At 49.3% G+C, this 20,698-nt stretch overlaps 1 protein-coding gene across 12 annotated transcripts in view; it reads left to right on the top strand.

Moving 5' to 3' along the window:
- TRAK1 (trafficking kinesin protein 1) overlaps positions 1–20,698 on the top strand; it is a 111,386-nt gene that overhangs the window by 59,529 nt on the left and 31,159 nt on the right. For 11 of the 12 annotated variants that reach the window (XM_025883662.2, XM_025883620.2, XM_025883639.2 and 8 more), the window contains 4 exons: positions 10,172–10,248; positions 16,444–16,560; positions 18,804–18,904; positions 19,640–19,748. In XM_025883662.2, coding sequence (XP_025739447.2) covers positions 10,198–10,248; positions 16,444–16,560; positions 18,804–18,904; positions 19,640–19,748 — 378 coding nt within the window. In that variant the 5' untranslated portion in view covers positions 10,172–10,197. The remainder of the gene's footprint in view (positions 1–10,171; positions 10,249–16,443; positions 16,561–18,803; positions 18,905–19,639; positions 19,749–20,698) is intronic. The other variant, XM_073901542.1, reaches the window with a different exon arrangement.

Raw genomic sequence — 20,698 nt, 5'->3', positions numbered from 1 at the left:
CAGCTGCAGGAGAGCCTGTGTCCGGTCCTCAGAGGCGGCCGCTGATGGCCAGGATGTAGGGGGCCACATCAGTGTTTTGCACAAAGGGCAGTTTTCAGGTGTTGAGCACTAACCAGTAATTATCATCTGGAAAAGCAGAGATGGAGAAAACACCAATTGGCAGTGGGAGCCTAGCTGGAGCTTGATGGGGAGCCCCGGGCCGGCCCCATGGGACTCTGTGCATAGCTGGGCTATAGCCCACCCTGCTGAGCTGTTCAAGTTCTCCGACTGGTTCCAAGGTGAAGCCCGAGAAGCAGCACAAACTGCACATTCCTCTGGTGTGAGAGGGAAATCTCAGGCTGCTGGTGGAGGGCTGGGCTGCGTGGAGAATGGCTGGATGGGAGGTGGTTGTGACATCTGCCCCAGAGCAGGCGCCACCAGGATCCCACCCCGGTGTCTGTGTTGACACAGGATGGCCAGCAGCATGTGAGCGAGCCGTATAGGACTCTCTCCTGTAGGTCACGCAGGAGGAAGGAGCTGACCCGGCTTATCAGTACTGGCCTCAGCATCGTTTGCTCATGATGTTCATGACCTTGGTCTCCATCCTGGGCTTTGGTTGGTGGTATCCACGGCCACCCCACGCAGGCCTCCAGTGATGTCAGTTGCTCGGGGTGGTCCTCTTCCTGGGGTGCAGCTACCAGCATAACCCCAGGGCTGGTTGGGGACAAGGCTCACTAGGGCCTGTGTTCTTTTGGGGTCCCCTTGCTGCTCTGTCCACTTCTGGCCCTTGCCATCCCCAGTCTTCTTGTATCTGAACTCCCAACAGCATCTCTCACCTGGCACTTCCTGCTTGCTCCTCTCTATTACGCCCATTTATGCAAGCATCTTACCTGCTTAAGAGTGAGATTCATGTATTTACTCAGCAGATGGTGTACCGTTAAGTGTGCCAACATGGGGGGCACACCGATCAGGGCCTCCCATGATAGCTCTCTGACCTTGGGCAGTTTCTTCACATCTAAAGGGTGGACAGCAGTAATGCTTTTCTCCTAGGATGAATGTAAACACCGAAGGAGATGGTAGCCATCCAGCACTTGGCAGACTACCAGCGTGTGGTGAGCAGTCATCAGTTAGCCATTGCTAACCACCAGGTTAGCCCTCATTAAATATCCCAGTGATGGAAGGACACCAGAGATCAACACTGAGTGTTCCAGCCTAGGGTGGGGTGGATGATTATGGCATCCAGTAGTCTCATGGTTATGTCCGTGGACAAGCCACTTGGCCTCTCTCCCTGTCCGGTGTGTTAAATGGGGATCATATTTATGTCATGGAGTTGTGCTGGGTTTTAAGTGAAATGGGCCATTCCATTGTAAGATGGCCAGGGTAGCAGTTGACGTGTAATAGAGACTCAGCAGTTGTTTCATTTCTTCTTCCCTGCCTCTTCGGGAGCTTGCCGTGGTGCTCTGCTCTCAGCCCACCTCGGAGGGGAAGGTGAGCCAGTAAAACAGCAGCTAAATGTAGCCAGACCGTACTGTCAGGTCTGTGCTCTTGGCAGTGCTGCCCGTCTCCCACCCCCCAGTGCACAGACCGGGCCCCACGCTGCCAGTGGCCGGACAGTCCCTGAGACCAGCTCCGAGGCTGTGGTGACAAACCAGCACCTTGCACTGAGAGGAGTGGCGGCCTCGGTCAACCCATTTGCTTCTGGCTTGAGACCACGGCTGCTTATTAGTTGATGCCTTTCCTTTGAACTCTGCTTCTTTCTCAGCAGTTTCCTTCATCATCCCTTTGTGTCACATTGGACTTGAGCCTGCCCTTTTCCAGATGGCTTCTCTCCTCCCCGCTCCCCCCACCCCCCCAGGGAGCTAGGAGGGAAGGGGGGGCGATTCTCTGGGACATTTGCTTCTCTTGGGGTGACAAGATATACACTGGGGCTTTTATGTTTTCACCCTTCTCTGGGGTGTCGGTTAGACACGAGCCTTTCTTTCTAAAGACTGGTCTGGGAGAAAACAAAATCTTCCTGTTTTTTTGAGTATCAATTATGTGTTGGTCTCCAAATAAGACTCCACTGCCTTCAGGTGACTTCCATAGCCCAGGTGGGAGGGGACGTGGGACATTTGTAAAAATTACATTCAACCGGGCACCTGGGTGGCTTGGTCATGAATCATGTGCCTTTGGCTCAAGTCATGATCCCAGAGTCCTGGGATGGAGCCCCGCATCAGGCTCCCTGCTCAGCGAGCCTGCTTCTCCCTCTCCCTCTGCCTGCCGTTCCCCCTGCTGTGCTCTGTCTCTGTGTGTCAAATAAATAAATAAAACTTTTTTTTTTTTAAAGAATTATGTTCTTTATGGCCTTGGCTGTAGCTGTTTTCGGTGGGCCTCACCCTATTCCTATGCCCACTTCAAGGTCTACCTCAAAACAGTTATTTTGTTTGTTTGTTTTTTAAACCAAATAATGTGTGTCTTATGGGTCTTAGTAGTTAATCCACTTGGGCTGTTGGGCCAAGTCTAAATTATTTTGAAGCTAGATGAAAGGCAACAGCTACGCCAGGGATGAGGCTCTAGCTTGGGAGGAGAGTGGAAGCATCATGCCTGGGAAGACAGTCCAGAGCCCCTCTTTTCAAAAACTGGACTGAGGTGGCTCTCGGTTTCCTTACAGATGTATCCCCTGAGCAAATTTAAATGAAGTCATCTAAGTAAAAGTACATTTGTGTGCCTTGCTGGGTTTGGAGTGGGGGATTGCTGTTGCTAATCACTTGCTGTCTGAGTGTACCACTGTGGTCTGGGGAAGGCTCAGTCGGGGATCAAGGTAACAAAAGAAGGCTTTTCCACTGCCACGTAGTGGGGCAGTGTTTGGAACAGTTTATGTAGTCCCAGTGTATGTAGTTACGTGTTGTTTGGTAACTTAAAATATTGAGGTATAACTTACAGACCGTAAAACTCAGCTACTTTAAATGGACAGTGTAACGCTTTTTTTTTTTTTTAAGATTTTATTTATTTGACAGGGAGAGAGCAAGCAAGCACAATAGGGGGAAAGGGAGAAGCAGGCTCCCCGCTGAGCAGGGAGCCCGATGAGGGGCTCAATCCCAGGACCCTGGAATCATGACCTGGGCTGAAGGCAGACCCTTAACCGACTGAGCCACGCAGGTGCCCCCGGTGTAATGCCTTTGAGGAAATTCTCAGAATTGTACAACCATCACCCTAGTCCTGTTTTAGAACATGTGTATGCCCTCCCCGTGTGAGCTCCCTCATGCCTGCTCACAGCTAGTCCCATTCCCACTCCTGGCTGCAGCCACCACTAAGCTGCTTTCTTTCTGTCTCATTTGCCTGTACTGACTGGATACTGCATGGGAAGGCATCCTACGGGGTATGGTATTTTGTGTCGGGCTGCTTCTGAGCGTACATCACTTGCTCCATGTACCAGTCCTTCATTCCTTTTGAAGGGAGGCTGTGTAGCTCTCCAGGGGGGCAGATGTACCACGTTCTGTTTATCCGTTCACCAGGAGAGGGTCATCTGGGTTTGTGTCCACTTCCGGCTATTATGAGTAAGGCTGCTGTAAACATTTGTGTACAAGTTTTGTGTGGATATAGGTTTTTCGTTCTCTTGGGTAGGGGCCTAAAGGACTTGTAAAGTCTGTGGCCTTGGGCCATTCATCTGACTTCTTAGAGCCTGAGTTTCCCTGCCAAAAAGTATGGGGACACGTGTGTCTAACCTACCAGCACTGTGTGTGGCCGAGGTGACTGGGGCCGAATAGCCATTGAAAGACGTCTCCCTGCCTTCAGGGAGGGCACCTGGGTGGCTCAGTCGGTTAAACGTCTGCCTTGGGCTCAGGTCATGATCCCAGGGTCTTGGGATCGAGCCCCACGTTGGGCTCCCTGCTCATAGGGGACCCTGCTTCTTCCTCTCCCTCTACCCCTCCACCCAACTTGTGTTCTTTCTCGCTTGCTCTGCTCACTCTCTCAAATAAATAAATTAAAAAAAAATAAAGATGTCCCCCTCATGAAAATGCTTTGCCAGATCAGCCTAGTCTGGGAGTCTGCTAGCTGTCTTCCAAGGGAGGACTGACTGGGAAAGGTGCAGTTTTTACAGTGGTGGACCCGTTGTCCTGCTGGGCCACGGGAAGGAGCAGGAACACCCCAGATGGAAAAGCCGGTGAGAGACGGTCCCTGCAGAAGGAAATAGGCACATGTGACACCAAGCCAAACCAAATTCAAAAGCATGTAGACAAAGCTTTAAATAAAGGACATTTATTTTGTAATGCCTGGAAACTTAGCACCAGTGGTGACTCACTTAGAATTTCTTAGGGCAGAGGTGGGGGGCATCTTTTTAGCCTGTGGCTTTCAGGTTCTGAACCTTCCGCCCCTTGCCAGGGGCAGGGCCAGACAGTAAGTACTTATTAGGTTTACTTCCTGGAGGATGGGGGGGCGGGGAACTGTAGGGATGCTTTTTCAACTGACAGCTGCTGTTCCTGGTCAGAGTGAGAGAGGGATAACCCACTGATTTGTGGACCATTCTCTCTGACACCTAACTGCCGGCTCCTGTCTCAACTGGGCATATTGAAAGCTTATTCAGTGTTTAGGGTTTTTATAAATATTATAGAAAATAAAACTTTTTAAAAAAATTTTAAGGTAAGAGGAGAAATTATCAGGGAGGGGACTGGAATCAGGTTCTAAAATAAGTTGAAAAACAGTGTTCTAATTATTTAAAGAAATGACCTATGAATAAGCTAGAACACATAACCAAACAACCCAAAATGCAAATATAGTGGGCAGTCATGAGTATCTTTTCTCTATTCATGGATACTGGTGACTTGGCCTTTGTGTTACAAGGGGGCAGTGTCTCCTGAGGTCTTCGCGTGTGTGTGCGTGCGCGCGCGCGCACACACACACATATATTTCTAATTTAATTGTCTATATACATGTACTTATGTCTGTATATACACACACGTTTGTATGTGTGCAAAATATTCATTCATTTATTTCCTCCAAAGATATGTGAAACTGACATAGGAGAAATGTTATCAAAATTAGGTTAAGAAGTGATGAGAGCTAATCGTTCACACAACTTCAGGAGAATCTTTCCACCACAGTGCAGTACATAAATGAGTGGTGAGGGCTGCCAACCAGAGTTTCTCAGAGAAGTCTGATAAGGCCAAAATGTCAAGGGGGCTTTGTCGAGCCTCTTAATGTGATGAGAAGGCACGGGTTCCTGGGGAGGTCAGGTTGTGTGCTCCACTTCATTGGTGAGGCCTGCGGTTCTGCGTCAGACTTCCTCTCCGGCCGCCCCACCGCCTGCCCCACCCCTGCCCCATTCTCCCACTGTGGCCCCGTGGCTCCTTCCCCTGCCCACGTCTGATCTGACCCTGGAACCCCACCCCCCCACCCCTGCTGCCCCTGGCCCCTTTGTTTTCTTCCCTGTGGGGGTTTCTCTCAGGCCCCAGGGCGTCGCCGCGAGCTTCCCACTGGCTACATCTCTGAATTAGGCAGGGCCTCACCTCTCTTCAGGGCCTGCCCACTTGTAGATATTGGGGATTTCTTGGCTGGCATCTCATGTCTATTATCGGGAACTGTAAAATGGCTGCCAGGATTTATTCTCCAAGATTTGTTTTGGGCCCAGTTTAATTTGCATAAAGTTTGCATGGCTGATTTTCATCCAAAGCCAGTTAGCCGAGACAGCCCAGGACAGGCCGCCCTCTCTCTGCTCAGCCAGCCCAGGGCCACTCATTCCAGTCTGGCTTCATGATTCCACCTGCCCACCCAAGGATAGGCACTGGATTCTTTTCTCCTTGCAAACCATGATTTGGCACCTCCAGCTCCTGGGAGGGCGTTCCTGCTGCGGTGGGTCTCCTGCTGCAGGGGGTTGTGCATGGCCCTCTGCCTGGCGCATTATTCCCGTGATGACCTCAGCCGCTGTCCCCTTTGCCAGTGACTGCGCTAGGGCAGTCCCATCGTGCTTCTGATCTTCTGTCGCATGCGCCTGTCTTGCTGGGGAACAGCAAGCCTAGGAAATGGAGTGCCCATGTCCCCCTGTCCCGGCAAGAAGCCCAAATCCTATCTTTCTGATTTACCTCCCACCCCGTCCGGTCTCTTAACTCTCTCAAGAAAAGACACTACTCGTTGCTATTTTCACAGCCATTTAGGATTGCCTTGAGTTAATCGACAGCCTTGACCACCCCTTCCCCCCATTTCTTTGTACTGTAGCCACAATTTTTTCTGAAATATAGCTCTTACATGGACACTCCCTCTTTGAGAAGCGTCCAGTGTCTTCTGCTCTCCCAGCATGGAAGTCCAGACTCCTTTAAAGGGACTTGCCAGGCCTCGCACACCTTGGGCCCCTGCCCAGCCGTTGCCCAGCTGGGACATGTGGGCGGCCTGTTTTCTGTGTGCCTTGGAAGGGGTAGGTCTCGTGTCCTGGTCGGCACAGAGCCTGCTGCACGCCTGATCCACGTTAGTTGGATACTGCAAGAGGGGTGCTATGTGTACGGTATGTCTGCTTTGCTACTGGAGGCGTATTATACTTCTTTTTCTAGGACTTAGACCCTAGTTTTTTCATGTTACTATAGAGGTTTGTGGCTGTCCTTTTACTTTGGTGTTTGAACATCCTTTGAGTGGAAGTGGATTGATTTGCTAGCGCTCCCTTGGACAGAACTGGAGCCTCCCTTTGGAATGTTGTTCCCATGGAGAGAGAAACAGGACCATGGTTTCTTGTAGATTGAATATTTAGAAAGTCGGTGCTTGGAAAGTGCAGCCTGTACTTGTCTTACTGTTTAAAGGCATTGTTGGTTCTTTTCCTACCTCATTGTTCTCACCCCTGCCCCCTCATTTCTTGGAAGAGAAGCCCAAGACACACAATTACAGGGCTTGTCCTGGGCCTCATGACCTTGGTAGAGTCTCCTATGGAAACTTAAGCCTCAGAGCCCCGGCGCCAGGGACCTCTCCCCTACACCACAGATGCTTCTTGCTCTGCTTCTGCTTCCTGAATGTTGTTGATGTGTGCTGGGCTCGGCCTCACCCTTGTATCGTCTGTGGCTCCCTAGCTCAGGACACAGCCAGACTGGCCGACGCACAGTCCTTGCCACGCAGCCTCACTTGCTGTGACTTTGGCCGTGACCTTGGTCGGGTCCTTAATGTCTCAGTTTTCTCATCTGTGGAATGGCTACCATGGCAGCACCTACCCTGCAGGGTTGCCGTGAGGATTAAGGAAAAAGCACCTTAAATCCCCCGGACATAGCAGGGACCCTATGAATGTTAACTGCTGCCCCTGCTGGGAGTCTCTTCTGATACTGAAATTCACCATGGTTCTCAAGCTGACATCAGAGGTGTTACTTAACCTCTCTGGGTCTCAGTTTCCCACTTTAAAATGGGGCGAGTTTAAGTTCCTATCCTGTTGTATTTATTGATAATCTGTACAGAGGGCTATTGAACATGACCTGGCCATAGGAAGTGGGCTCAGTAAAGGTCTGCTGCTTCTGTTACTGATTTCTCTAAAAAGCTGCATCAGGGAGGATCCCGGGACCCTATATTGTAGTCAACTGTATACTTTCTGAAAAATATTTTAAGTAATATTTTTCCCCATCAGTACACAGTCACCACAAAAAAAAATTAAAACTTGTAATGCTGTCTAAATGTCAATATTTTTATGGCTGTCCTAACTATTTTTCCTGTGTTTTTATTATAAATCAGTACATCTTCTCCCCATTGGGATTATTTGTATTTATAAAAACATAACAGGAATAACAATGCACATGCTTTAATAGCTCGGGGTCAGCAGTGGTTTTTCATTTATACCTCTGACTTCCGAAGCTGGGCTCTGTCAAAGGCCTGGGGACTTTTGGAAGGTCTCTCTGCAGCCCTAACTGAACGGGAAAGGTCACACTTGCCCTCCTGTCACTGTGTGCATGGCGGCAATATGTGTCTGACTGGTTAATGCTAGAAGAAAACCACTGGTCCAAGTGTACATCTTACTGGGTCAATGGTTAGAGCATGTTAAAGCTTTTTTTTTTTTTTTTTAATGAGTTTTATAAAAGGAGACACGAGTGATATTTGTGGTGGTGGATACAGGAACCTACACAGGTAATAGGATTGTTAGAGCTTACGAGTCACTTGTGGGCGCACAGTCAGATAAGTAAGAATTAGTCTGGGGATATCCGAGTCAGATTCATGGATTGTATCAGTGTCAGTGCCCTGGGTATAATTTTATAGAATGTCACCACCGCGAGAAAGAGGTGAAAGGTATAAGGGATCTCAGTATTATTTCTTACACCTGCATGTGATTATCTACACATGATTAACTACACATGATTAATTCAGAAAGTTAGCTTAAAAAATGTAAGTGTAATTTCTGATTAATACAATCCTGGAGGAAAAAAGCGGCCCCGAATCCTGCTCTCTCACCTTCGGGTGACACGGAGCCCGATTCAAGTATAGCCCGGTTTTCTTTTTCTCCACAGCTGCGGAGGACTCAGTCCTCTAAGTTAAGGGCGGGTAGGCGCTAAGCAGGCCCCCAGTCGCAACACCGGTTTCAGCACAGAGGCCTTTTGTTCCTGCTGGGGTCTGTTTCCGGTTAATGAGCCGGGCATGCTGACGCTTGTCTGCGGGGCCAGCAGGCTGGGGGGCCTCCCGCGTCTTTTCCTGCAACACTGCCGCAGAGCACCGTTGTCCAGTGTGAAAACTAACACCTGCAGCGGCACAGGAATCTTCACGTAAGGATTTCTCATGACCCCGCACTGACGAACAATTTACAGCAATTTGAGCTGGACCTCCCCCTCCATCAAGTTAAATTCTGGTTTAAACCAACTCTTCCGAATCTCCCTCCCTTTTCCAAGCCAGCAGCCCCCACTGGAGGCGAGGGAAGGAAAGTGCCCGAGGCAGTAATGTACTTCTTTCCAGCTCCCAGAGAAGTGTCGGGTGGAGGAGAGAGCTGGAAGGGGGTTTCAGATTTGGAACCAGATTTCAGGTCTCCTTAAGCTAGAAAATCATTCTGACGGATCTGATTTCTCTGAGCTCATTCACTAGGGTGATCTTTACTTGCATTTAATAAAATATTTAGAGACCTATTGCATTCCTGTTGCAGCTTGCCATTAGCAATGCTACGGAGGTTGGCTTAGTAATACACTTAATTCCCACTGCCTTGCTTGGGCTGTTACTGAATGTGGGTCATTATGAAAGCTGAATCAAGTCCTTTGGCTCTTAAGGAATTATTTTGTAGAGTCTTAGTTATAAAGAGTTACCCAGACTTTATTTAGGGCAGAAGTGGCAAGTTTAAAAAATTTTACACTTGGGTCCTAAACCCATTTATGTTCATTCCTTCCTCCACAGAATAAAACCTATAATACCCTTCTTGGTGTTTGTGGAATTGCAAATCGATTCCTTGCCATTGATTTAAAATAAAACCGTGCAATTTTTCCACAGACTAAAGTATTCTTTCCTTGCACGACCTTTTTCTCCAACAGAAGGAGAAAAAAGACCCACACGTCCTAAAGTGGTCTGCATGCAGCCTCTTATGACCACAGGCCATTATGTATGTGGTGAAATATCACTCCGTGCACGTGCGTGCATATTCGTGTATGGTAGAAATGGTAGCAACCTTTTTGGTGTTGATTAAAAAGAATCTACGACCCTCGTTTTCATGGTAGGGAAACTGGTTGCATAGCCTTAGAATGTAGGCCATTTGGAGAGGGGAGGGGAAGGGCTGCACCATTATGAAATGATCAGCTAAGATTGTTATTTAATAATTATACCGATAGCCGCTTTCTGAAGGATCCCACGCTGTCCGTGTGGTTGGGTCTCTGTGGTTAGCGAGGTCTAGACCCTGGGATGTTTTCTGAGCATTCACACACTGGAGGCTTTGCTGCTGACCCATTTCAGTTTGCTGAGTTTATATGAGGCCAGACCCCTTTCTATTCCAGTGCCTTGTCCTCAGCGCCATCAAGTGCGTGCACGCGTGCGCACGCGCGCACACACACGTCAGAACCTTGCAGGATTGGAAGTTAACCCCCTCCCCTGAGCCGCCCTGAGGCTCTTCCTGGAACTGGGAAATGAAATCCAGTGGTGCTGAGCGCAGTGTGGGTCGAACCCGGCAAAACCAGCGACCCTTTGTGCCCGACACGCAGGCATGACTTGAAGACTGCTTTATTAGATGGGTCATTTGTTTGGCCGGTTTGTGACATTGGTAGCTCATCGCCACTTTTATTTCTTGCAGTTTTATGTGCTGAAAGAGTTGGCCAGATGACTAAGACATATAATGACATAGATGCTGTCACTCGGCTTCTTGAGGAGGTAAGTGCTTCCGGGGAGGCAAAGAACCATTTATGATCGACTGATTATAACTTCTGTTGATTAAAGCGTACGTTATTGTCAGTCTCAGTGAAGAATCCCCAAAATGGGGCCCTCTCGGGGTGCAAGGCCTTGCCTTTAGGTTTTGAACTGGTAGCTCTGCAGGTCTTTGTAGCTGTAATTTGCACAAGGCATGTTAGGTTTTAAAAGGAATGTATTAATGACACCAAATAGGAATACTTGCTAGAATACCCAGTCTAAGATCTTTAAAAACCCTTAAAGTATTTTGTAACACTATATTTTAAGGATATCCAAAAGTGTCCGAAAAATACATCATTATTATATCTTTGTAATTTTTTTTTTAAAGATCTTATTTATTTATTTGACAGAGAGAGACACAGTGAGTGAGGGAACACAAGCAGGGGGAGTGGGAGAGGGAGAAGCAGGCTTCCCACTGAGCAGGGAGCCCGATGTGGGGCTCGATCCCAGGACCCTGGGATCGTGACCTGAGCCGAAGGCAGACGCTTAACTGACTGAGCCACCCGGGCGCCCCTATATCTTTGTAATTTTTTTGAACTTACCTCAGGTTAAGGGGATATTATGCAGCATAAAAATAACCAAAATCATCGTGGGGAAAAGAAATTAGGGAACATGCTTAGAATGGGACTAGCTGCTGGTATTTTAGAGACTCTAGCTTTCTCGGTCTCTTCTTAGCATTCTGTTGGCAGTTGAGAATCCCGGTGCTGTGCAGACCTCTACAAGCAGATGAGCACCATATGTATACCCCCATGCCTAGAACCGGCCAGAACACAGCAGGTTCTTATAGATACATATTGAATAAGTGCCCATCTTTAAACGTTATCAGTCCTTAATGGCACCACTGCTAACTTAGACCCACGTTTCTGCTCTGGAACCAAGGCTGACTTTGGGTCATGTTACTATTCATCAGCTCTTCTCCAGGAAGAGAGTAGCATAATGTGGGAGATCGTGAGACAGGGCCATTGCAAGGCATTTTAGGGCACAGGCCTTCTGGTGGTTCTCCACTTGCCGCCGTTATGGTGGCTGGCATTAGGCACTTGGAAGGCTAGCTTGGTTGGCACCACTGACTTTTGGAAAATGGTTCATCACAGACCCCTTCCCACTGTGTCCATTTCCCCCAACAGTGTCATGCTGTCCGGATCCGCTAGTATTTCCAGCCTCCACTCCTCACTCTATACCTTTAGCCATCAGTCAGATCTTCTGAGGGGGCTCCAATCTGGACCATTCTTTTCATTCCAAGTCCACTCCACTCCTCCAGCCCCCAGAGCCTCAGCAGGGAGATTTCTGTTTCTCTCGGCAGCTGCCCCATCCCAAGCCCACCGTGACCACTTTGCCCCCGACCCCCAACTTAGAGACACTTAGAAGTCCTCACTGTGGCATCCAAAGCCACACACGGATCCCGTTCTGGTGAAAAGAATATTTGTGGGACGCTTTTTTCAGTGGCCTTGTTGTGCCTTCTGTGTTCTGTTTTTAGCAACTCATCATGGCAGTGGTCTGTGTGTATCTGCGTTTTATTTATAATGCCATTTTTCTCCTCGTCTGCGTTTTATTTATAATGCCATTCTTTTCCTCGTCTGCGTTTTATTTATAATGCCATTCTTTTCCTCGTCCTGATAAGAACCACCTCAGAGTCACTGCCTTTCTTTGGAACTAGGCGGGTGCCCCCGTCACACCCGGTGAAAGTCTAACTGCCTCTGTCACGTGACAGTCCTACTGGGCTGTGCTTGGCTTGGTTTGGCTTTGGTTCTGCTTCCTCTGATCATTTGCTTTGGTTTGCAGGCTTGCCACACGCAGGTAGTGTGCTGGCGCGGGGGGGGGTGGGGGTGTGTGTGCGGAGACTGTGCACAGGAAGCCAAAGCACAGCCCGTGGGCAGCGGGGAGCTTTTGTTTCTGCCTCTAAGGGGAAGAGGATCCCACAGCTTGCCTTGGCTTCCTGCCTTTGGATTTACCTTTGTGCAGAGCTTGCCTTCCCCTCCTCCGCCCCCCCCCCCGCCCCAGTTTAGAGAGGGGTGTTCCGAGGGCCCCTTAGTCATGCTTTCTATGCTGAGACTGGTGAATGAGATGAGTCAGCCGCGAAGTGTGGGACGCTTGCTGCTCTCCATCTCCCAAGGGCTGTGTCAGACCTGCCCGAGCGCCCCTGGCAAAAGGGGCTGAGCCAAGGCACAATCTTTTTAAGCAAAGCATGAGCAGGAAGAGGGAGCGAGCAATTGGAATGAGCTCCATCCACCTGGGTGGCTGCATTTTCGGGAGGATTGAGGGAACGAGCTCTTTTAATAGTTTATTTCCAAGGGCCTGAATTACTTGTTTGTAATCTCATTCCCACCGTAGTTTAACCCAGTGGTCATTTCCTAGCAGCTTTCCTGTTTTCAGAAGTAAACATTTACCCTATGTCGGCTGGTTGTAATAAATACGAGTGTTTTCATTTCTGGAATCCTCCAGGGGTATCGCAGCCAGTCTGTCCTCTTAGTAAAGAAAAACCAGAGCCACTGCAATAAGTTTTTAGTTACTGTACCTTTTGGATGAACTATTTTTAGGTAACTTTTAAGTAATCTCCACACCCAACGTGGGGCTCAAACCCACAGCCCTGAGATCAAGAGTCGAGCCAGCCAGGTGCCCTCCTTGGATAACTTTTAGACACCACGTAACTTGTTTAATTTTTTCATTTCATCCATAAATAGTTTTACTGTAACTTCTTGCCCCCCCCCTTTTTTTTCCCTGAGCAGAGAGTTTTGTTTTACTATAAAGATTAGGTTTTAGGTGGAAATGGGGTGAAAGCTGCCCCGCTGTGGGGCAGGGAAGGTGAGGGGGGCCCCAGGTCTGAGGTTTGGGGTATCATGGGGAGGGCGAGGGGCTTCACTGAGTGCACAGCCCATCTGTTTTCTTCCCCTGCCCATCGCTCTTGGGCTCTGGCTTTTGTGTGCCATGGGAAGCCCTCACCGTCCTTCGGGTGCTCCAGCCGGCCTTGCCCAGTGGGCTTTCATAATTGTAATTTCTGCTTGATTTGTTTGCCGTGGAGTCTGCACCCAGAATGTGGCCAAGGCATTAAGAATGTCTGTGCTTGTTGGAACTTAGCACGATGCATGCATGCAATGTAGACCCGGGAGGGAGGCAGTGAAGCCTCTGGCCTTAAGCGCTTGCTGGGTATTCAGTCTGAGAATTTGTTCTGGTAGACAGATTCAATAGGCTTGCGTGAGATTTGTGGAGACCACTCTTCCAAAGAGAATTGGACACTGGTATTGCAGTTTTAATTGAGTGTTAGCCAGCTGAAACCATTTGCACAAGATGCTAATTTTGAGTCGATCTGGAGAGGTAGGTTTCATCCCACCATTACTTTGGGTCCTTCCCCCACGTACCAAATAAGCACACATGTTGAGTCTCAAAGTGATGAAGGGTGACTGAGCAAAGGACCTTCCTTGGAAGACACCGTAGTCAGCCTGGATAAGTACACAGAGAAGAAACATCTCAGTTCATTGGGCAGAGTCACTGGTCCCCTTTGTGCCTTGGCAGGCATGCAAGGAGGTACAAATTGTGGGAATAAGGTGGAGGTATTTGTGGCTCCCATGATGGGACACCCGGCTGGCTTCTGGAGGGGAGAAGTGATAGCAGTGACTGGTTTCAGGACTGTGGGAACTGAAGGGAGAGTGACCATCATTTGTGTGTGTGTGAGAGAGAGAGAGAGAGAGAGTGCCAAATCCCCGTCAAATCCAGAGTCTTCCCAAACTGTACTTTGCCCTCCACTGCTCAGCTCCTATTTCAGTGAAACTCCTGGGATGAGCAAGGGGGAAGGTGTGCTGCTAGTGCACGGAATTGTTTCATGGATATATAAAAAGTTAGAAATAAAAACTCCCTTTCTTTTTTTTTTTTTATATTGTACAACTCTGAATCATAATGCTAGGAGATTTTTTCAAGGGTAGCTCAGCCAGTCTGCACCACCCCCCTCCCCATCTAACAGAGGAGGGAACCGGATCCCAGGGATGTTCAGTCAGAGCCCGATCTCACAGCTGTGCAGTAGAAGGGCTTGCCCGGAGCAGGTAAGCTTTTGACCAATACCCGCTGTAAGAAACGCATATCAGGCTGTGACTTGGTACTCACATAAATAAGTAAAGGACAAGCAAAAGCAGAAACATGAACTAATACCCTTATGATGTGGAATGCACTTTGGTATTTCAATGTCGTGCTGTTGAATTTCATTTAAAACAAAATATCAGTTGCCATTATGAAAATGATTCTCCACCTACTGATGGTTTGTTTATAACCTGTTTGGAAAAAGCTAACCTGGAGTGTACCTGATCCTTGTTAAGTGGAAGCCATTGGCTCAAGGTCATATGGTTAGTTAGTAGCTGGTCAGAAGCTAAGACTCCTCCCTAACTTTTTTTTTTTTTTTAATTTTATTTGTCAGAGAGAGAAAGAAAGAGAGCACAAGCAGGGGGAGCAGCAGGCAGAGGGAGGGGGAGAAGCAGGCTCCCCGCTGAGCAAGGAGCCTGATGCAGGGCTCGATCCCAGGATGCCAGGATCATGACCTGAGCTGAAGGCAGATGCTTAACTGACTGAGCCACCCAAGGCGTCCCTTCCCCAGCTTTTTTCCTTCTCTAAGCTGCATGTTCCCATTCCTCTGCTTTTTACATCAGCTGGACAGAATAACTAGCAGAAGCTTCTTAAATGATTTAGTTTTCCAGAGTTGCCCTCCCCTTGCTAATCCCACTTATAAGGGAGCAAGTGGAATCTAACCACAGTGGCAGATAGTCTCTCAGGCACGAATGAGTCTGCCTTTGGTGATGGCATCTTTCCTGCTGTCTGCACTGTCAGGGAACATCTTTCCTCCCATAGAGGCAGCTGTACCATTATTTTTTTATTTTTAAAGATTTACTTATTTTAGAGAGAGCACGGAAGCAGGGGGAAGGGAGAGAATCTCAAGCAGACTCCCTCCTGAGCACAGAGCCTGACACAGGGCTCAGTCTCACAGCCCTGAGGTGGTAACCTGAGCCAAAATCAAGACTCGGCTGCCCAACCAACTGAGCCACCCAGGCGTCCCCAGCAGCTGTACCTTTACATGCCACTGAAGATCTTCCCTTGTGTACTGCTTTGCTACATATATGTGATGTCATCAACTGAACTAACAGAAACTTCTGTGTCCTTAACACAGTCTTTGTCTCTGAAGTAAGGCAATTTTATGCATTGTATCCATTTCGAAAGTTTTTTTAAAGTTTTTTTAAGTTTATTTTTTTTAGTAATCTCTACACACAATGTGGGGCTCAAATCCCAAACCCTGAGATCAGAAGTCGCACGCTCCTCCCACTGAGCCAGCCAGGCACCACTTGAAGGTATTTTTAAAAAAAAATCTAAGCACGGGCGCCTGGGTGGCTCAATCGGTTAAGCGTCCGACTCTTGGTTTCGGCTCAGGTCTTGATCTCAGGGTCACGGAATCCAGCCCCGCCTTGGGCTCCCTGCTCAGTGCAGAGTCTGCTTCAGATCCTCGCTCCCTCTCTGGATCCTCCCACTTGTGCTCTCTCTGTCTCTCTCTCAAATAAATAAATAAATCTAAAAAAATAATAAAAAATCAACCTAAGTACCCTCCATTAAGTAAAAGAAACATGCTATTAGATTTTAGAGTGACCTTGAACATTTTTGTTTCATATGAAATAAACATAAATAGCTCAGTAAATTCCACCTTCGTTTGCTCTAAGGAGCCTGCCTCCCTGTGTCAGCTCTTGGCTTTGTTGCAAGAGCACTGTGGAATTTCTGTGCTCGTTCACTGACCCAGCAGGCAGTTACTGAGTATTTCCAGGTGCTGGGCCCTGGGGGATACAAGAGCCCAGCCCTCAGGAGGACAGATTGGCAAGTGATTTCACAGACACCAAAAGCTTTTCACTGCGGAGAAATGTTTTGGAAGCACGTTTCTCTTGTAGGAACAGAGACATGTTTTCATTGGCTTTTGACGTTCTCTCCCACTGCCCGAGGTCTGCGTAGCTTTTACACATTCTGTGGGCTGAACATCCCCCCTCTTTGGACAGGTATCAAACGTGGGTGCGTGGATGGTGAGTTATTAATACCTTGGTTAGTTCTCAGTGCCCTGTTTTCCTCAGTTGACCCTGAGCACCCTGGGCTCCTTCAGGAAGCACAGGTGTTCTGAACGTCTGTTCTCATTTTTGCCTTTCATAGAAAGAGCGGGATTTAGAACTGGCTGCTCGGATTGGCCAGTCGTTGTTGAAGAAGAACAAGACACTAACAGAGAGGAACGAGCTGCTGGAGGAGCAGGTGGAGCACATCAGGGAGGAGGTGAGCCGGTGGCAGTGGCCGGGGGCCGGTGGGTTTGGGCACAGGCCCTAGCGCTGTCTGTCCTGGGGCGGCTGCCTGGAGGCAGAAGGTGGCCGCCTTCCTCGGCTGCTTCTGTTTAGGACCCTCCTTCGGACAGTGTGGACGTCACCAGCTGGGCGAGGACAGCCTTCACCTACTCGCTAGGCCCAGAGTGTCCATTCCCCCACCGTGCCTCGGTGTGCTGGACCAGTGCCAGTCGCCGTCCCCCAGAGTCCAGATCCTCACGTAGGCTGGGAAAGACACTCAGCTTGGGGCAGGAGCGCACGCAGCCTAAGGCGGCAGAGAGCAGGGGCTCCTGGGGCAGGGGGGCACAGGCAGGCCAGAGGGGAGCCCTGTCGGGAGGAGGCCAGCCTGTGCTGCCGAGTAGGACAGCGGATGGCACATTCTTCATTCCAATATAATGTGTGTGTAAAACAGAACGAAGAAGATAGGCTATTGTTGTAATGGTAGGAACCTTATCATTTTCATGATACAAATCTTGGCTGAAGGGCATCAGGGGTGGGGGTCTGAATGCTTTAGGCTTATCTTAAGGGGCTGAGATTTCAGAGGAGCAACACTGGTTTTCTGGAAGGTTGTGGTGTGGGCAGGACAAGGAAGGCTCTGCAGAGTTGGACGGGGTGGCTGGAACAAGACCTAGGAGTTAGAGCTGGGCCCTACTTTGTAGCTTCTTTCCCATCATCCTGTTCTTTTAACTGCGAATTTAGCTGTGAGGACTTTCACTTGACCTTCTTCTCCTGGTTTCCCTTATTTTCTGCAAGAAACCTTCTAAGTGGGAGGGGATGCCCTGACTCACGTCTCTTAGATGTATTCAGACCTCTTCCTCATTGAAGCTGTTCCCAGCTATTGTTGCCTGGGTTCAGTGATTGTTTTAATATTGATGAAACAGAATTGCCAATATCTAAGAAAAGTTTTCATCCTGGGCAGCTTCCTTTGAAAGATGATATGGTAGAACGTGGTCATGTTTTGGAGAAGTCAAGTCGCCGCCTGCTTTCCCGGCACCCAGCATCATGACCTGACATCTCCTTCTCTTGGGCATTAGAGAGCAGAGGACCGTGCCACCCAGGAACCAGTAAATGGTCACCCACTGTCCCTCATGTGCTGCTCCTCTTCATGCCCTTGCCTGGGGCTCCCTCACCTCACACAAACAGCACCCACCTCTTTGGAAGTGGAAATGCCTCTTTTTCCTTGGAAAAGCTCTGAATTTGGCAGCTGTAGTATGTTCCCCTTTGGCACGTCATTAAATTGTCAGTCTAGATGTTGAAACTAAACTTTTGTGTGCTTAGAATTTGCTTCTCCCCGGAAGTCATAAATACCCACTGTGTTGTGTAGGAAAGCTGGAATAAACCATAGACCCCAAATCAAATTAGAAACAAGAAAGAATGAAAACTAAATTGTAATTCTCGCTTGCAGCACAGGCTCCCTGCTCATGAGTGGTGAAAGGGAAGTGAAAAATTTTATGGCTCAGGTTTGTTTGCTTAAGATGTTAAGTATAAATCAGGTGACTTGCAAAAACTGTCCTGGTAATCAGTATGGCCACTTCCTGATGGCTGCCTCCTTTGTCCCTGTGTCTGAAATTGCTATCTTGTGGTCACTGAGTACAGAGCAAGGTCTGGCCAGGCTTGGCGGTGAGCCCTGTGAGGGTGAAGCAGTCACAGGGTGGGGCTGGGAGTGTGCCAAGTGTGACAGCGAGGGTGGACAAGCTGCTTGTAGCTGCCCACCCAGGGCTGGCGTCGCCAGGGGCCCAGTCCAGGGTGGCATTTGGTTTCAACAGAAGTGAATGGCCTCTTCTTTCATTTGGTAACAGGATCTTTTTCTCTGGCCATTTGCCTAGCTGGTCATCTGGCTACTTGCAAAGACCATATGCTGTCTTGTCGTCATCTGTTCCCCCCCCAGCCCCACCCCACAAACATCATTCTAGAGCCTTCTAGTCTCCTTTTACCTCTTCTCTGAACCAAAGTAAGAACCATAAATTTAGGCAGAGGGTTTTCTGTCAAAACACAGTTGACTATTTTTCTTTAGTGGGATCAAATGCAGCCTCTTCTTGAAAAGCACAAAATCAATGACATGCCTTCACTTTGCGTGAGGAATTAAACAAACGTTGTCACCAGCAGCAAGTGTTTGAACGTGACAGGGGCGTTGTCCATGCTTGGGGCTGAGTGCCTGTCCCCCCCCCCCCACCCCCGCACCCGGCTGTGTCTGTGCAGGTGTCTCAACTCCGGCATGAGCTGTCCATGAAGGATGAGCTGCTTCAGTTCTACACCAGCGCCGCGGAAGAGAGCGAGCCCGAGTCTGTGTGCTCCACCCCGTAAGTCACCAGAGGGCCGTGGCTCTGGGGCTGGGGCACAGGCGGCTGGCTGTTGTCCATGTCCTTGGAGGTGCCTTGGCAGGGTCGCTTCCCCAGCAGCTCAGGTCTGCTGCTCCCAGCCTTCCCCAGACCAAGCATCTCCACGTGCCTCCAACAGATTGCTTGGATGATTTTAGCAGGATGTGGAAGGGGACAGGGTTAGTCATCAATTTAGATCGATCCGGCCTGGTCACGGGTAACAGGGTGGGCCCCTCAGAGGATAGTACCAGGTTCTGGAGCCAGAGGTGTCACCGTGGGCCCTTGGGACTTCTCGGAGAGTCAGCAGAGCCTCACATTAGGAGCATGAACTTTAGAGCCCAGTGGTCTCAGTTCAGACCTTGGCTCTGTGGTTTCCTAGCTGTGTGCTCTTGGCCAAGTTACTTAACCGTTCTGTGCCTGTTTCCTCATTTGTAAAATGGGAATACCAACAGTACTTAGTTCAGAGGGTTATGAGCATTAATTGACTTCATACCTGTAGAGTACTTATCTAGGCACATAGAATTGCACTGTAAATATGAAGTGGACTTTTAGGCATCTGGAATTGTGCGTCAGCTTCGAATAGTTGATTCTGCCGAGTTGGAGGCCATGTGGCTGTACATGGTGGCCAGAGGGTTGGGATGGGGGTCCTGAGTACTGGCGAGCCTGTGTGCCGGCAGGTGCTGTTTCCCTGGAGCGAGATTGCACTTTCTCCCCCAGGTTGAAGAGGAATGAGTCATCCTCCTCTGTCCAGAATTACTTCCATCTGGATTCTCTTCAGAAGAAGCTGAAGGACCTCGAAGAGGAGAACGTCGTACTTCGATCGGAGGTCAAGTGCACTCCCTGCCCTTGTTCCATCTGGAGGGTGATGGCCCCTTTGCCTTATCTGTCAGGAGGAGCCGTGCTTACAGCGCTGTTCTCAAGGGTGACCATCTGTGGGAGAGTCACCTGAGCTCCGCTCATAGTGGCACCCGGGGCCCAGCCAGCGTGCCTCCTCTGTGAGCTGGGCATTGGCTTGCGGGGAGCATGTACCCGTCTGGGGGGCCGAGGACTCGGATTCTCCATGTGGCTGGGCAAGAGTGGCGAGCCTCTCCTCCTTCAGTTAGGGCAGGGCTCTCTCAGCTCTTGAGGCTTCCTGACTAGTTAGTCGCTGTGCCAGGCACTTGGCCTGTGTTGTGTTTTTGTTTTTCAGTTTTTTTCAAATTTCACAGCAAGACGAAGCTGGTTACTTTGCTTTTCATTTACAGTGAGAACGCTGGGACCCAGGCTCCTAGGTGTTTGATTTGCCAACGTGGCACAAGTTAGGGAATGACAAAGGTGGGATTTGCAAGGCTCTCTGACTCTGAACCCATTACTTCCCTTCACCCACGGCCCCTATCTGGAAACACAGAGGCATGCAAGTTTAGTACTTTTTGTCTTAATTGTCAGTGAGTTTATGCTCTCCAGCCAGAGGTATGCTTTGTCAAGTTTGGGCTGCATGCCCACCTGAGTTGGCCCAGGGTTCCCTGAAACCCCTACAATACAGCAGACCACCTTGAACTTGCCCACACATTGGAAAGAGCCTCATGTCTGGGCTTATCTTCTAGTCCTCATTGACTAGTGGGAAACACAAACCCAGAGCAACCAAGAGGGTTGTGCAAGCTTTCTGTGCCAGCCAGTGGCCAAGCCAAGACTACTTCCCAGAGCTTTGCATCCCAGTGCCTACCCCAGGTAAATGCTCCAGTCCTGGGTGTGCAATAATTCATCCCTCTGTCAGAGTGTTCACCTAAAGCAGGTGGA

This window comes from Callorhinus ursinus, unplaced genomic scaffold, assembly GCF_003265705.2.
Source record: "Callorhinus ursinus isolate GAN/ISIS: 27379988/994484 unplaced genomic scaffold, GSC_fseal_2.0 scaffold1, whole genome shotgun sequence".
In the NCBI taxonomy this organism is placed as follows: Eukaryota; Metazoa; Chordata; class Mammalia; order Carnivora; family Otariidae; genus Callorhinus; species Callorhinus ursinus.
Note: the sequence above shows the minus strand (reverse complement) of the source record. Positions and strands in the feature narration are given on the sequence as shown.